Genomic DNA, 15,665 nt, shown 5'->3' with positions numbered 1-15,665 from the left:
TTAAGTATTTTATACGTGACAACTATGGGTGTAGGAATAGGAGGAGCTGGGTGGTTCGTGCCAACTCCAGAATAGTCCTGTGCCTATTCTAAACATTTTACTAACTAAAAAATGCCTCGACATATCCACACCCCCACAGAAAATATCTCTAGGTACGTCGCCCATGATCAATTATCATCTCTATAATTATTTTTTTAATCTATTTGTTTCGATCTACTTTTAAAATGTACAGTCTAACTTATTTTCTAAATGACACATATATCAAACAAAACATTATACTATCATTAATTTTATCTTATCTTAATTTCCTTGAATTAATATATTCATTTAAATCTGTAGTGTTTACAGTTAGGTAAAACAAAGCGATGATTACTCATGGACTGGGCGCGCGGTAAAAACCATCATTTGTAACAAAATGTTATATTAATAAGACAAACATAATTTATTTATAATTACACTAACAATTATTTCCTCTTTTCTTTCAAGTATTAGCACTAAACAGAAATCCAATACTTACTTTGTTTAAAATTATTTACTATAGCAATGCTATATATTACTATTTTATATCATAGTTTTATTTTTTTTGTGAATAAAATTCGAATTTGTTATCATCGAGTTTAATCCGACTCCTTCCAACAAAGGTACTACCCCACGAGTACCTTAAATATACATATTCCAAGTTTTATTAAAAATTATAGTATTATATGAAAACTTTAGTAGGAAATATAGTGAAAGTAGTCGAGGCTACGCATAAGTATAACCTGCAGTTTATAAGTAAAGGACAGTCATTGAACTGCAAGGGCATCATTGACATTCTTCAACTTTCATACATAATAAAAAATATTTACGCTTTATTAACTCTTACTATTTGCATTACAGGTAAAAAAAAACAATTGAGAAGCCAGTCCAGCCAGTTGTAGGTTCGATCCCAACTCGGAAAAATAAAATATTTATTTAAATTTATATTTTAATGTTTTTCGTTCTGGTGTCGAGGCTAATTGAGAGTGTCTTAACACTAGCTTCCCTCTGCTTACCTTGCTGAGTGCAGGGTACAGCGTGAAGCTGATATAATTTAATTTAATTTAATTTAATTTTAAGAAACAATTGAATAGAAGCTATCACCATAAATCAAATTAAAATTCTTTTATCGCTTCATGTATCAGAGACGGTCATATATGACCATATAGGTAATTTTATTCATTTAACTCTGAATATTTATGAAGTCTATATAATTTCTTTGTTCTCAAATGCGCAAGTTGGGGAAGTTGACAACCGATAAGGCGACGTGTGGGGTAAACGTCCCGGGACGACGCGTCAGTGGTGGAACAAAGCCCCAGCATCCCTGTCTGGCTGTTGACCCTGGCTTACGCTATCATATCTGAAATGCATACCTGTCTGAACCGCCAAAATTATTAGTAATAGTTAATAATCTTTTATTTTGATATAATAAGTAAAGTGAGGCCAGTCGTGGCGCAGGCGCACAGTGTGACTGTCTGTATACGCGACTGGTTGTGGGTTCTATGCCCACGAAATATTTCCTTTTCTTTTCTATATTCCTTTTCTCTCCAGGCAGAGCACGGCGTTGAGTTCCGCCACTCAACACGCAATGCCTCCAAAATTCGGCTAAAAGTGGGAAAAGGAATGTTTTAACACTACGTCCCTTCTGCCTATACTGCTGTGTGTGGAATACAGCGTTTAATTTTTTAAGTATAGCGTTATATTAGCGTAATGGCTAGATCAAAGGAATATCTTATAGTATAGATATTATTATCATATATCTTTAACATAGGGCGGTTTTTTTTATGATAATATACTGATAATTAAAAGATATTATCGCTTTACAATATAAAACTGATAGGCTTCCTGTAATTACTTTGTAAAAATACGGAAAATTATTTTTTTTTAATATTAGGAAATAAAATCTTTATTTGGTAATGACGACTTAGAAATAATAAATATTAAGCTTAAAAAATATACAAAAGAAAAAAAAATAATTAGAATCACACAAGGCCCCGGCGAGATTCGAACTCGCGATCTCCTGTTTACTAGACAGGCGCTTTAACCAACTAAGCCACGGCGCCGATATCTCCCCTTGCGAAATAGCCATATATATTGTATAATATATTAAAAGAATAATTTCTTTTTTGTATATGTTTTTATTGAAACAAATATATAATTTTCTTCAATTTAATATATAGTAATAATAGGTACAACACATATTTCATAGGTAAAGAACCTACCAATATATAAACATTATTCAGCGTACTGATAAAAGTAAACAAATTCGTTTTCTTAGTACGCATTAAGTGCAATATAATAATCTATATTGGACTTCCTGTTTTTTATCTTTTCTTTTTAGTACTATATCAGATAATTATACCGGTAAGTATATTATTATACTTAAGCACGATGTACAAACGAAGCAACCTAATGCGGATAGAGATATGTTAAAAGTGAACATATTATATTACATAGACATAGTATGTATTGCTTAAAGAAAATAAGATAAAAACATAGTTTATATGTTAGTAGGTAGATAGGGGTTTAATTTTTTTTATTTTTCAATAAAATTACTGTTACATTTCAAGAATAGTTGTATTAAAATTTTTTTTGCTATTGCAAATCTGTATTTTACTTCACGCTGTATCCCGCACATAACAGGGTAGGCCAGTGGCGTAGCTAGGGTATTCGACTTTGATGCCCCTTTTCCTTTTGATGCCCAGTGCGACCACACCGCTCGCACCCCCCTAGCTACGCCACTGGGGTAGGCGGGGGGGAACGTAGTGTTAAGACACTCCGCTTCCCATTTTCCGCTGACTTCTGGAGTCATTGTGTATTCAGAGCAGAAATCAATACTTAGCATATTCTCAAGTGAGAATCGAATCCACATCCTATCGCGTTTATAGTCACACTTTGTGCCCCTGCACCACGACTGTTCTTGACTTAGGTACGTCTATACACTAGTAAATCTTACATTTTATCGCTTAAATCATTGAAAAATATTTTATTAAAATAAATATTTCAGTATAACATTGTAAATTATCATTGGGAGGAACAAACAAAGTCTCCGGTTGATAGGAAGGAAGGTCAACTCTAAATTTTAGCTGAAACACCGATAATGTTCAAGGTACCTACACCATCGTGAGGGTACTGGGTATATCAATACCCATAATAAAATAAAACCTTTGTCTATCTATCTATTGTTGAAGCTGGAGGCATTTATCAATAGAATTAAACACAAAACAGTGACCTAAAATTTTCGTCTGTGTGTGTGTTTGTGCATACAAATTTAAATATATTTATCATTACTGTAGTTTGGTAAACGTCCATTAACATGAATTACTTTTAATTTCAATAGATTTATACATTAAAAATAAAATTTTCTATTCGACTAAAGTACTTTAAAATATTGGTTTAATTAATATGCAATAGTAACAGCTTCATGTTGTATCCCGTAGCGAAGAAATTAAAACATTACATATTTCATTTTCTCTAATGGGAATCGAACCGCCAACTGTCGCGTTTACGTCTGCTCTACAACTGGACTAGTTTGTATTATAATGTATATATAAATGATATATTCTTGACTATTTTCCTTATTGCAGCTTTTATACGGGCTAGAAAGTTATTTGGCGCCATGGCGGCGTTACATGTTATTCGATGTCCGCCCTAGTAGTTTAAGTTGGCGTCGTGCCAACGGGGGGTTCTCTAGCTCATGTTATTTAACATTATGAAAAATGTTTTGTATTTTGTTATATACTTTGTTTTTCTCGTAAAAATACGTATTTACTGTAGTTTTAGTTTCGTCGCAGTAAAATTGTATCAATTTCACATATTAATTTTCTGAAAACATTTTCAATTTAATTAGTATTCTTTAACCCTTAAGGGTAGAGCTAAAAAATTGGTTTTCCTGGATATGTTCTTGGATTATATGGGATATTAGTGAACATAAAATCATATATAAATTATTGTACCTGAAAATAATTATTTTTAACGGGTGGGAAATTATAATTTTTTAATTATATTAACCAAACTTCTTGCATAACTGTAAACTTATAAACATAACTTTAAAAAATCTTATTACTCTTCAATCATTATTCATCTTTACGTAGCTCTCACACCAACACAGAGAGCATCTTATTCAATCTCTTCTCTTTTTTTATAATATTATTACAAATTTTTATTTATTGTTGATATTATCATAATGTTATAATAACACATTATTAATAGATGTATTTGGTTTCTTACATAATCTATAATGAAGGTTGGGTAAGGTAATAAGGAATAGTGATGGGAGATACAAATATAAATAAGAAAAAAAATAATTCTCGGTCATAATAATTTTATTCGCATATAATAATTGATTATGATACATGGGCGCGATTGCGCATCGGTCAAAAGACTGCGTGCGTCACTCAGCTACTTCGTTCCGAATTACATTATTATTTATTTATATTGCATGGACATGCAAAACGCGGCTAAATATTCGCTAGTGAGAGGTCTCGAGGCAGCTTCGGTCGGGGGGACCGCACGCTTTATACATATATACTTAAAATATAACAGTCAAATAGACAGCCGGATGTCAGTCCGATCGATATATTTACATACAAACAAACAAACGACGCGAGCGCCGATCCGTACGAATCTTAAACAATAATAGATCACTTTTATAATTTACGACTTAAAATACCGAGAAACTAAGTCAGACACGTTAGTGGTTAGTGGGTGGAGGTGAAGGAGCTCACTCCGCCTTGGCGTCGGCGGCCGGCGCGTCGCCCGCCGCGCCCTCGCCGCCCTCCTCGCACGCCGCGCCCTCCGCCGCGCGCTCCCCCCCGCCGCCGCCGTCTAAACACACACACATGTACATGTAGCAGTACGCCTCGTTACGTCATTACAAGTCAATCTGGTGTACACTCACTGCGCTGCTGGTGGTGGTAGTACAGGTTGGGCCGGGCGCCGTGAGCGTGGGCGTGGGGCGCGTGGTGGGCGCGGGGCGCGGCGGCGGAGGCGAGGGGCGCGCGGTACATGGCGAGGGGCGGACGCTGTATGGGCGCGGGGTAGCGCGACGCAACCAGCCCGCCGCGGCTCATGGCGCCGCCGTTTCCGCCCGAGCCGTTACCGCCGCGCCCGTTGTTCCCGTTGCCCACTATTTGCTGGAACAAAAACTTTTTCAATTGGAATAATGTATTTACAACAATTTGCTAAAACATTTAATTAATATATTATGTGATTCAAATCTCTTAATGGTTGTAATTTAATATGTTTTCGACAATTGAAAATAAAATTACATACAACAAGGATATTCATTAATAAACAATTAAAATATATATAGTGCGTCATACTTGTTGATGCTGCTGATGTTGCTGGTGTTGTTGGTGCTGCTGGTGTTGCTGGTGCTGCTGATGGTGCTGGTGCGGCGTGTGCGCGGGCGGCGGGTGCGGCGGATGGTGCTGGTGCGGCGGCGGCGCGTGGTACTTGTGCTGCGGCGGCGAGTGTGGCGGCTTTTGCGGCTTGGCCACACCCTTGGGGGTGGGCGATGCGGATTCGCACAGCGGGAACCCGTTGGGGTGCTCGTGCAGCGGGCTCTTGAGCTGCTGCTGCGGCGGAGGCCGGGGCTGCGGCGCAGGCGCCGGCGCGTATTGCTGCTGCAGCGGTGGGGCCCGGTACTGTTGCTAAAATTAAATATACAAGAGAAATTAAAATATCATTTAATTTAAAGAAGATTTGTCAGCTTATTTATAATGAAATGTATATAAAATATAATAATCTTACAAAGTTTACCTGCATCTGCTGCACCGCGGCGGCGACGTGCAGCTGCGCGGCGGACGACAGGAACTGCGAGCTGAAGGCGCTGGACTGCGCGGGCTGCGTGAACTGCAGCGGGTAGGTGGGTGCGGGCGCGGCCGGCGGCTGGTACGGCGAGTAGTACGACGTGGCGGGTGGCGCGGGCCGCGGCAGCAGCCCCGGTAGCGAGTAGGGCGCCTCGCCCACCGGCCCCGAATAGCCCAGGTACTGCTGCTGGAACGTGTTCACTCCGCCCACCCCGCCGACTCCACCGACGCCGCCGCCTTTGCTTCCTGTTTGTTAAGAAAAACACCTTACGTTTTTGTCTAAATTGTAGAGGAGATTGAAGGAATCTAATGTTTTATATCCTCCACATTGCATGTTGACTGGCGGAACTCGGTGTTGTATATCAAAGCAAGAAAATAAAAATAATTAAAATATAATTGTTCTGAGCTGAGTAGTGAACAAATCCATTTTGAACAATACTTCAATATTTCTGGTATAAATTCTATGAATTTACCTATAGCACCAATCTGTTGAGTAGAAGGCTTAACCGTAGCAGACATGAGAGAATTTGATGTACTTGAAATCAAAACAGTGCTTGGACTGTTTCCTAGCTGTCCAGATTGTCCGAAAGCCGCACCGCCACCTGCCGCCGCGGCCTGAAATTTAATGAATATTTGTAGGATAAATTTAATATTTCATAAAAATAATCATTATTTACTTTAAAAAGAATGATGAAAATGTAAGGGTATTACATTTTTTATTATGATTTTTAACATAAATGATTAAGTTTCAATTAATGGACAGTTCAGTGGCGTAGCTAGGGTATTTGCTGCCCGGTGCGGCTTAGGAGATTTGATGCCCTTTAAAATGGTCTAAGGTCTAAAAAAAACAAAGTGATCGTCGACTTTTATGAGTTCTAAAAAAAAACGTGATCGTCGACGTTGATGCCCCTTTTCCTTTTGATGCCCGGTGCGACCGCACCGCTCGCACCCCCCTAGCTACGCCACTGGGACAGTTTATATGTAAATAATATGTACAAATAAATATATCTACTTACCATGCGGTACTGGCTTGGTAAACCCTGAAACATATCTGGCGGAGGTTGATAATTGTATGGAGTAGCTGAACCAGCACCATATGGAGTACCGGGGAATCCGCCAAACTGTCCTCGTGTTTGATCCAAAAACGCTCCATATAAGCCTCCTTGTTGTGGGAGCTGCTGAGAGGAACCTAGTATTTGTTGCGAGGAATTAAATAAGACAGCCGGTGGTGACGGAACTGAAAGCCCACCATAGCTCCCTTGATAGCTAACATGGTTGTAATGTTGGGGTGGGGGTGACTGTAATTGCTGAGTTGGTTTCACTTTACATACATTAGGCGGAGCACCAGTCTCTGTGTTATTTTCTTCAAAGCCAGCAAATTGCAGCTCTTCACTTCCTTCTGCAACAGCTGGCATTTCCCATACTTTTTTAACGCTGGCGATCTTTAAGTTGAGATCTGCCGCCAGCGGAGAAATAGTATTGGAAGTGCTCATATGCGTTCCGCGCGGTAATCCCAGAGCTTTTGTAGTTTTGTCTTCCGTGAGCTGTCCAAGATCAGAGTCAAATGCAAAGTCAAGTTTCATATCAGAGGAATCTTCAGTCTTTTGAGAAGTGTCAAATGTTATTGGAAGACCCAATGTACCTTCAGCTTCAGACACTGGTCTACCAGTATCAGCCATAAGTTCTTGAATTGATCTAGGCCGGGGCCTAACATCTCCATTGAAGGGCAAGGTTCTTGGTTCCATCTCACTTTGAACTTCTTCTTGTGGTTTGGCAGTGGCAGCACTAGGTTGATATTTTTGTTTTAAAGCTTCAGCTGGAGGAGCAGTCTTATAGTTTGTATTTTCAAATATAATAGTCTCCACAGGAGGGGTTGATCCATCCAAAACTCCAGTTTTGTCAGCTGCTATAGGACAAGGTGGTTGTGCAGCAGTCTTATTTTCATTGGGTGTTTCACCAGGTGTACTTCGCTGACTGGATTGGTTTGATTTAGTTTCAATAACTTCTGGGGGCTCCTCAATGTTACCCCGTAAGGTTTGTGCAATCGGTTTATCCCATGCGTTTACTGGAGGAGGAGGCGGAGCGGCCCCCGTATCTGGAACGAAACTAGATACTAGGCCCATTTGTTGCTTTTGCCTTTGTTTAACAAACCGTGGCGCCAAGTTAGTTTGACGTGGGCGATCATATTGTGTACTCGATTTACTCGCGACTGGGGCTGGTCCACGGGAATTTGATTTATCACTAGGATTTCGTGAAGATGAACCATTTCGACCACCGCCTTGATTCGAACGAGATCTGGGCTGCTTTTCCTCTTTTATATTTGGTCCCCTAGTTTCCTTAGAACTCTTTTTATTTAAAACTTTTTGGAATCCATCATCGGCAGATTCTTCATCTTTTTTAGCGGTTGATATCTTAAGATCACTAATAGCCTCTGCAAGTTCAGTTTTATTTTCTTCTTCCTTTTTAGCTGACTGTTGACCACGCCCATTATTTTGCCGATTCATTGAATTCAGTGTACGATTTTGTCCCGGTCCTTTTTGAGACTGACCACTTTGTCTACTCCCATTTGATCGACGATGGCCTGTTCCCCCATTTTCGGAATGTTCTGATGTTGTTTCCCAGTTTTCATCTTCGCCACTATGCGGGCCTTTTGTGCGACGGTCACGTCCCTTACCAGTAGAGGAACCAGGACGCATTTTATTGTTTTTTTCTTTATCATCTTGCATGTTATCCTTCATATCTTCATTGTCCTTGACCCTGTTAGCTTGACTAAAAGGACTCTTCGTATTAGGTGGGCCATATCCAGCTACACGTTTAGCTGGTGCAGGGGGTCTGTTAGAACCCTGGAAACCACCTCTTCCGCGTCGAGAGGGTTGCCCACGTGGTGCAAAAGGCTCCCTATTTTCTAAGCCATCCGTTATTTGAATACCCTGTTCCGAAGATGTGAAATTAGCGTCATCAGGTCTATCTTGTTTTTTGGGTCCACGTGGGCTACGAGGAGCTCGTCGGCGTTCCTTTCGTTCTGTGTTAGTACCATCAGTGGAGCCATCTGACTCACTTGCTCTATTATTTGACCGGGAACTACGATGTGAGCGGCGTCCACGAGATTCTCTTGGTCCCCAACCTCTACTATAAACATAGCCACTGCTACCACCACTCCCTGCATAACCTCTTCCCTTCTTTTCAGATCCAGATCCACTGGACTTTCTTTCAATTGGCTCTTTTACTGGTATTTTATTTAATTGTTCGTTACTATATCTTTCGTTCTTTATATCGTCAACAGATCTTTTCTGAGAATCTTGAATAATTTCTATAGAATTAGGGTCAGTCAATTTATTTCCTGTAATTACTGATGGATCAGTACTAGATTTTGATGCTACAGATTCAGACTCAGAAAATTCTTTTTCTGGTTTTTGAGAAGAAACTATTGGTTTTACAGCACTTGTCACTGGTTCTGATAAAGGTCTTTGCATTTGAGATGTAGACATTTCAGGTGTATTAGTAAGTTTAGAGGGTGATTGAATAGAACTAGAAATAGAATGAGGGTCAGAAAATATTGAAGACTGAGGTTGGTTTACAGAAGATACAGTTGCAGAATTGATATTCACTTGTGTGTTTACAATGTGAGTTTGTTGAATTTGTGGAGATACAGCTTGTATATTAGAAAGGTGATTATTATGAAAATTGTTGGATTGATTTTGTGTGCTGATATTTGTGTGTATATTACTATTGGAATTCATTGTATTTTGTAATGTTTTTATTGCATCAGTAGTATCAGAACTTAAGCCATCATTCATTTTAAATTCATTTTGTTTTGGCGAACTTTCTTTGTCTATAGATAACTTAGATGAAGAACTTAATTGTTCTTCTTGTGCTACTTCAGCCCATGAGGCTTTGCTAAAATCTTTGTCAAATGTTTCCCGTTGTAAATTATTCGAGGGCGGAGTTATTCGCCTTTCAGGTGGTTGCGTTGCTGCAGCTACATCATTGCTGGGTGCAAATGGTTCTACAAGTCCAATACTTTTCCTCTCGAAAACTTCAGTTAACTTATCGGCAGCAGTTCTACTGCACTGTTCAATAGCCGAATCTAAAGGTTTTCTGTCAGAATCATTTCTTCTATCCTTATAATCATTGAAGTCTTTGTAAGATTCTTTAGAGTTAGACCTATCTAGTTCTCGACCAGATCTATCATAATCTTGCATTTCTGATCGCCACTGAGGACCAGAACCATCTTTTTCTCTTCTTACATCATCTTCACGGTCAGAGTAGTCCCTTAAAGTGAAATGAAAAAAAAAAATGTTTTACTTACGATAATAAAATAGTATACTAAAATTAAAAAAATAAAAATTTGATACATGAGGCTATTGTGGCCCAGGAGCACAAGGGTGTGACTGTAACATGACGGTTGTGGCTTTGATCCCCATGAGGAATGAATGATTATTTATTAATATTTTCATTTCTTTGCTCTGGTACTGAGGGAAAAGTCCAGCATTTAGTTTTACCACTCAACATGCAATACCTTGAAAAATTCTGCAGAAAATGGGGATTCTGCAAAAACTTCTCTCTGCCTACTCTGTGTGCGGGATACAGCATGAAGCTGTTTTTTTTAGATACACTTAACAAAAATTAAACTAATAAAAAATTAAGCAGAAATGGATCATGATTGAATCATCTTAGATTTGCAAAAATTTAAATAAAGGCTCTGTTATTATAACAAAAATTATAAAATTAAATATAATCTTTTTAGGGACATTATTTAATATCCCTAAAAAGATTGTATATGTGGTTCAAGATACGCAAAATAAAAACAAAGATTTGTGAAAAATTGCCTAGTGAAAACTAGAACTACCAAAGATTGCATTTCGACAATTTTGTCGACAAAATGTTACCTGTATTTCAGTCGGTATCTGAACATTGTGGTATATTTATTTCATATTAAATCCTACCTTGAGTATGAACGGCGGCCATTATGTGATGTATGCCGGGGAGGATTGTAAGGGGGTGGCTCTTGCCTCCTTGGGGCAGGTTTCCCTGTAAAAGCCCATGCTTTATGTGGATCCTCTTGTTGCCTATTTTGCTGTTGCCTTAAAAAGCGTGGAGGTATATTTGCTTGAAATGTTTTCGAAAAAGGAGGATTTGAGGGGTCACGATCCCGTTCACGAGGATAATCTCTTTCTCGGTCTCTGTCCCTGAAGTCGCGGTCACGATCGCGATCACGGTCCCGTTCTCGATCACGTTCAGCCCTTTCGAGGTTTCTGTCGAGGCGGTCACGATCTCTGTCGTTTCGATCTCTATCTCTGTCATATCTATCGCGGTCCATTCGATCCCTGTTATCATTGCGGTCACGGTTGTCAACACGATCTCGCATATCTCTATCTTTTTCATCAACACGATCTCTATTATCTGAGCGTGTTCTATCCTTATTCTCCATCATTGGCCTGTCTCTATCGCGGTCGCGCTCTCTATCGCGATCATATCTATCCCTATTATCTGTACGATCACGGTCTCTATTATCTGAACGATCCTTTTCTCTGGAATCCCTATCGCGTATGTCATTTCTTTCTTTCTCTTTATTTTCTGACCTTTCCTTGTCTCTGTGATCTATTTTTTCTTTTTCCCTGGATTCTGTTTCTCGTTCTCTATTATCGTTGCGGTCCCGGTCTCTGTCACCTTTATCACGATTATCCTTATTAGACTGTGAGGCTGGCGAATCACGCATTTGCCGCCTCTGTTCCTCTTCTTTACGTTGACGAGCTCGCGCGACCACTTGGGCAACTTCATTACTTTGCTTTTGTCGGCGTTCCGCCCATAGCTGCTCCTCATCACCAGGATCCTGCATCTTTGAATCTAAGCGTTCATTGTCAATATTGGCCCGGTTATTTTTATTACTGGCTTTAGTATTTGGAGTTGATGACTCACCATCAGAGAAGTCAAGTTTCTGGCTGAAAAAAGAAAAAATAATTAACGCAGCCATCAGTTTAAACAAAATATGATTCATTAATTTAAATAAATATTCAATAAGCGTAATATTCATACACTATTATATATCTATATCAAATTTACCAATAAGTTCAACAAAAAATGTCTACAAATAAAAAAATTTAAGCAATATTTTCATACTTACTCATAATCTATATCGTCATGTTGCGCCCATCCTGCATCACGGGAAATATCGTCCAGGGAAGAGATTTGTTCCTCGCGTAAAATGGGACGCGCCGTCAACACTTCGACGGCTCTGGGTGTGGCAGGGGGCCGTGGCCCGGGCCTGGAGCCCATATTATTACTAGAATTATTACTACCGCCACTATTACCACTTCTATTGTCACGAAGTGAGCCTAAAGTTCCCAATCCAATTCCAGTACCACTGCTACCTTTCATCAGCTGTGTAAAAATTAATTTGTGAGTAATGATTAATAATTGTTTGTTTGTCATTTTATAATATAAAATAGGACATCCATTATCGGAACTAATTGGGGGACATAAATAGTTTGAAAATAGTTGTGTTTTTAATATCATAATCTAATTATACATATTTTGACATTGACTGTAACGCAACGATTGTGGGTTTGATCCCTACTCGAGGAAATAAAATATTTATTAAGTTCATATTTCCATTTCTTAGCTGTGGTGTCGAGGCAAAGCGCGGATTTGAGTTCTGCCACTCAACACATAATGCTTCCAAGATATCTCATCTCTTTTTAAGGTGACAAGATTGACGTTGAAAGAGATGAGATATCTTTGATGAATAAAGGGTCTGTTACATTTTTCAAATTCATTATTATATATGTTGTACTCACGAAAGGTGGTAGAATAGCACGGAAAGCGGGTGTTTGCTGTGAAGCGGGCGTGGAGGCAGGCGCGGCGGCGGGTGAGGATGTAGGTTCTTGCCGAGCGCCGGCCGTGCCACCGCACGTCCAACTGCCTTCTGCTATGAGAACAAATTGCTTAGCATTTCATGGATTCATCATGCTGCTGCTCATCACGTTGTAGGGTAAGGAACTCTTGGATTCTCTACCGTAGTGCAAGTCAAAGATGGCTTTTTAATTGCACACTTATGCTCAACTCTACTGTCAGAGCTCCTGTCTCTACCAATAACAAATATTGTGAAAAATATCTCAAATAGTACATGACAAACAGGTTTTAATCATAAAATTTATCAATCACTAATATTTTATTTATTTAATATCTAATATTGAGGTCATCATGACAATGTGACACTGACAGTGAACATGACGGTAGTGAATGCTATCCCCGCCCATAGGGAAGCAGCATTGCCACTCAACATGCAATGTCTCAAAAAGTGAAGAACACAATTAACAACACTACGTGCCCTGCTATGAAGTAGGTATGAAGCTATTTTCCATATAAATATTTTATAAATGAAATGAATGAACTTTTATAGTAAATTCTGTTGAGCTTTCACTTACATTGCTTATAAATTCACGAACTTACTTTGTGGTCTTAGTTGTGGTTGGGGTACAGAATGATCTGAAGAACGGTGTGAAGGTTGAGCTGCAGCCTCTAGTGAAGGGAACTCTGTCCTGAAGTGAGGTGATGAAGGTGGGGGCAGCGGAACCCATCCCCCAGAACCTGTTCCCGCAATCACACTGGTGTTCGAAGAACTTATCTAAAAGAAAACAAATTACAAATTTTCTTTCTAATAATAATAAATTTATATTAAGAAAATATTATTAAAATAACATAAATCTGTAAAACTTACTTATGTCTATGGGGACTCATCTTTTAACTACAATTTTGCATTCTATATCTAATGAATTTAAGGTACAGAATAAAAACTAATACTTAATTATTTTATGTACAACAAGCTTAATAATATGCAAAATTCAGGTCATAAAAGATAGTACCCCCTGTTAAATAGCACATATAGTATTCTAGAGATGTTCAATTCTTTTTTTTATATTTCAGATTTAACTAAAATTTACACAGATTCCTGACAGCATATCAAGCAATCATATACTAGCATACAGCTAGGATTTCACTTTTCTGTAAGTTACATCTGAAATTGATAATAAAAGCAAATATGTAAAATACTTACTATAGTTTGAGAGGTGCATGTTGCTGGAGTAGATACTGTTGTAGTTACAGCTGATATAGAGCTGAAATTATCAATTTTACATTTAAATGTGAAATACAGTTTTTAATTTCAGAATATTATATATTTTATTGATAATAAAACCTACTTTGCGTTAGGATCTTGACCAGTTTCAGTTTTCAAAGAAGGAAGATTGGCTGGTGGTCGCCTAGCTGAAGGTACTTTTCCAAGACTTTGCATTCCATGTTTACGGCTAAGTTGAGATTTTACAGAGGACGGTTCTGAGTTTTCATTCTAAAAAATAATTTACAACTTATAATTTAAGTATATTACTTATAATTATATATAACTTATAATTTTAGTGTAATTAAAATATATGTAATGGCAACAAAAACATTTGATTTTGTTATGCAATAATTCATATTACATATAAATATTTACATTTATAATAGAAAAAACATGTTTTTATTTTGATACAATTTGTATTTACAAAGAATAAAATTGTCTCACTGTAAAATAATCAATAATCTAGAATATGGCAAGGTCATTTTACCAGGTCATTGACCTCCATTCAACAACAAAGAAAATAATGAAAATTACAAATGTTAATGTATAATTGCACCATTATATTAAGGAAGTTAATAGTATAAAATAGAATGCAGTTTCAACATCTAGTGGCCTCTGTAAGATTCATGAAGGTCAGCTCACTAATACTTTTTCACAAGTATGAATTATGACATTTTTATCTCTTCTATATAGCAATTTATTTCAAAGAAGAAAATAGTTCCTTATTATTTTTATAATTTGACAAATTTAAATCTATTTTCATTTTATATTGACAAACTAAAAACTACATATTTGAGTGATACTAATTTACGTTATAAAAATTATATTAATTTAAAGGAAGTGATTGCTATCATTGTTTTATTTAGAAATATTTACATACCCTGTTGGCGCAATACAGACTATTGATGTCCAATTTCTGATATTTTTGCTTGCCGGACGTCGGCTTGCTCTGCGCCGTAGTGCCTCCGCCGCCCGGCGTCGAGAGTGCAGACATGCTGCGATGTACACACCATCAGGAGGTCACCCTCTCACCAACCACCAACTGTAACCAGTAGGACCTTCACTATGTGCACTAATTCAACCGTAAAAATCGCACTAAACTATAGTTTATCACAAAGACACGATAATTTCTTTACTTCACTACACTGTATTGGTGGTAGCAATTGGTGTTCTATTTTATATAACACTGGAACGTACACATAACATTAGAAACACTTTCACGGTACTGGTGATAGGACAATTTTAAGCCCTGCCCTCTGAAGTATATTGACGTGTTACATCCGTAGGCTGAACGGACGCTGGATCGATGACTCCTAATTTTACTCTTAAAAATTACCACACTTTCATAACTGTTAATCCTTCGTTAGCAGTAACAACATATTCGCCAATAACGGTACTAAGAAAATATATCAAAGGAACGGTAAATAACAAAGTAAATTTAATAGCTTAGAGAAATAACAAAAGCAAAATACATCAGTACCTTGGTCCGTTACACTTGTTATAAATATAATAAAAACAATTAACCTCAAATGCTAATTTATAAAATAAGATTACTTCAGATTTTTTTCTATATTCTACACTACCAAAACTTATATCACTTTATTTTAAGATGGCGTCTCCAAAAGACGATCTCCTTTACAATCAATAGTGTGACGTCACAAAGACGCGATCTAACGCACTCTGCTGGAAAACATTGAGAAACCAGTTTTGCTGCG

General features: G+C 37.9%; 1 protein-coding gene and 1 non-coding gene across 7 annotated transcripts; both read right to left on the bottom strand.

Moving 5' to 3' along the window:
- Positions 1 to 2,007: 2,007 nt before the first annotated feature.
- TRNAT-AGU (transfer RNA threonine (anticodon AGU)) lies at positions 2,008 to 2,081 on the bottom strand. The gene has a single exon. It is a non-coding gene; the product is annotated as a tRNA-Thr (tRNA).
- A 2,244-nt stretch (positions 2,082 to 4,325) lies between these two features.
- On the bottom strand, positions 4,326 to 15,611 carry LOC146534720 (uncharacterized). Of its 6 annotated transcripts, none has more exons than XM_085193540.1 (14): positions 15,431 to 15,611; positions 14,831 to 14,992; positions 14,033 to 14,178; positions 13,888 to 13,948; positions 13,284 to 13,458; positions 12,629 to 12,759; positions 11,956 to 12,212; positions 10,778 to 11,773; positions 6,848 to 10,103; positions 6,305 to 6,446; positions 5,773 to 6,077; positions 5,343 to 5,672; positions 4,919 to 5,165; positions 4,326 to 4,845 (listed from the first exon to the last, which is right to left on the bottom strand). In XM_085193540.1, exons 2-14 carry the CDS (start codon positions 14,942 to 14,944, stop codon positions 4,742 to 4,744), a joined length of 6,264 nt encoding a protein of 2,087 aa, XP_085049666.1. In that variant the 5' UTR covers positions 14,945 to 14,992; positions 15,431 to 15,611; the 3' UTR covers positions 4,326 to 4,741. The 6 variants fall into 6 exon arrangements, with proteins under 6 accessions (XP_085049666.1, XP_085049670.1, XP_085049669.1 ...); XM_085193544.1 differs by having other exon boundaries at positions 4,919 to 5,153; XM_085193543.1 differs by having other exon boundaries at positions 5,782 to 6,077.
- Positions 15,612 to 15,665: the final 54 nt, after the last annotated feature.

The sequence above is a fragment of the Heliconius melpomene genome, chromosome 11, assembly GCF_056956725.1.
Source record: "Heliconius melpomene rosina isolate 202511_hmr_F chromosome 11, ASM5695672v1, whole genome shotgun sequence".
NCBI classification, from domain to species: Eukaryota; Metazoa; Arthropoda; class Insecta; order Lepidoptera; family Nymphalidae; genus Heliconius; species Heliconius melpomene.
Note: the sequence above shows the minus strand (reverse complement) of the source record. Positions and strands in the feature narration are given on the sequence as shown.

What these genes read in the sequence shown, in the direction of transcription:
- LOC146534720 (XM_085193540.1), bottom strand. Translation starts at nt 14,944, where the DNA reads ATGTCTGCACTCTCGACGCCGGGCGGCGGAGGCACTACGGCGCAGAGC. An exon ending in GTGCTATTCTACCACCTTTC is followed by an intron (nt 12,213 to 12,628) that starts GTGAGTACAACA and finishes ATTTTTACACAG; the next exon opens with CTGATGAAAGGTAGCAGTGG. An exon ending in GGCCGCCGTTCATACTCAAG is followed by an intron (nt 10,104 to 10,777) that starts GTAGGATTTAAT and finishes TTTCACTTTAAG; the next exon opens with GGACTACTCTGACCGTGAAG.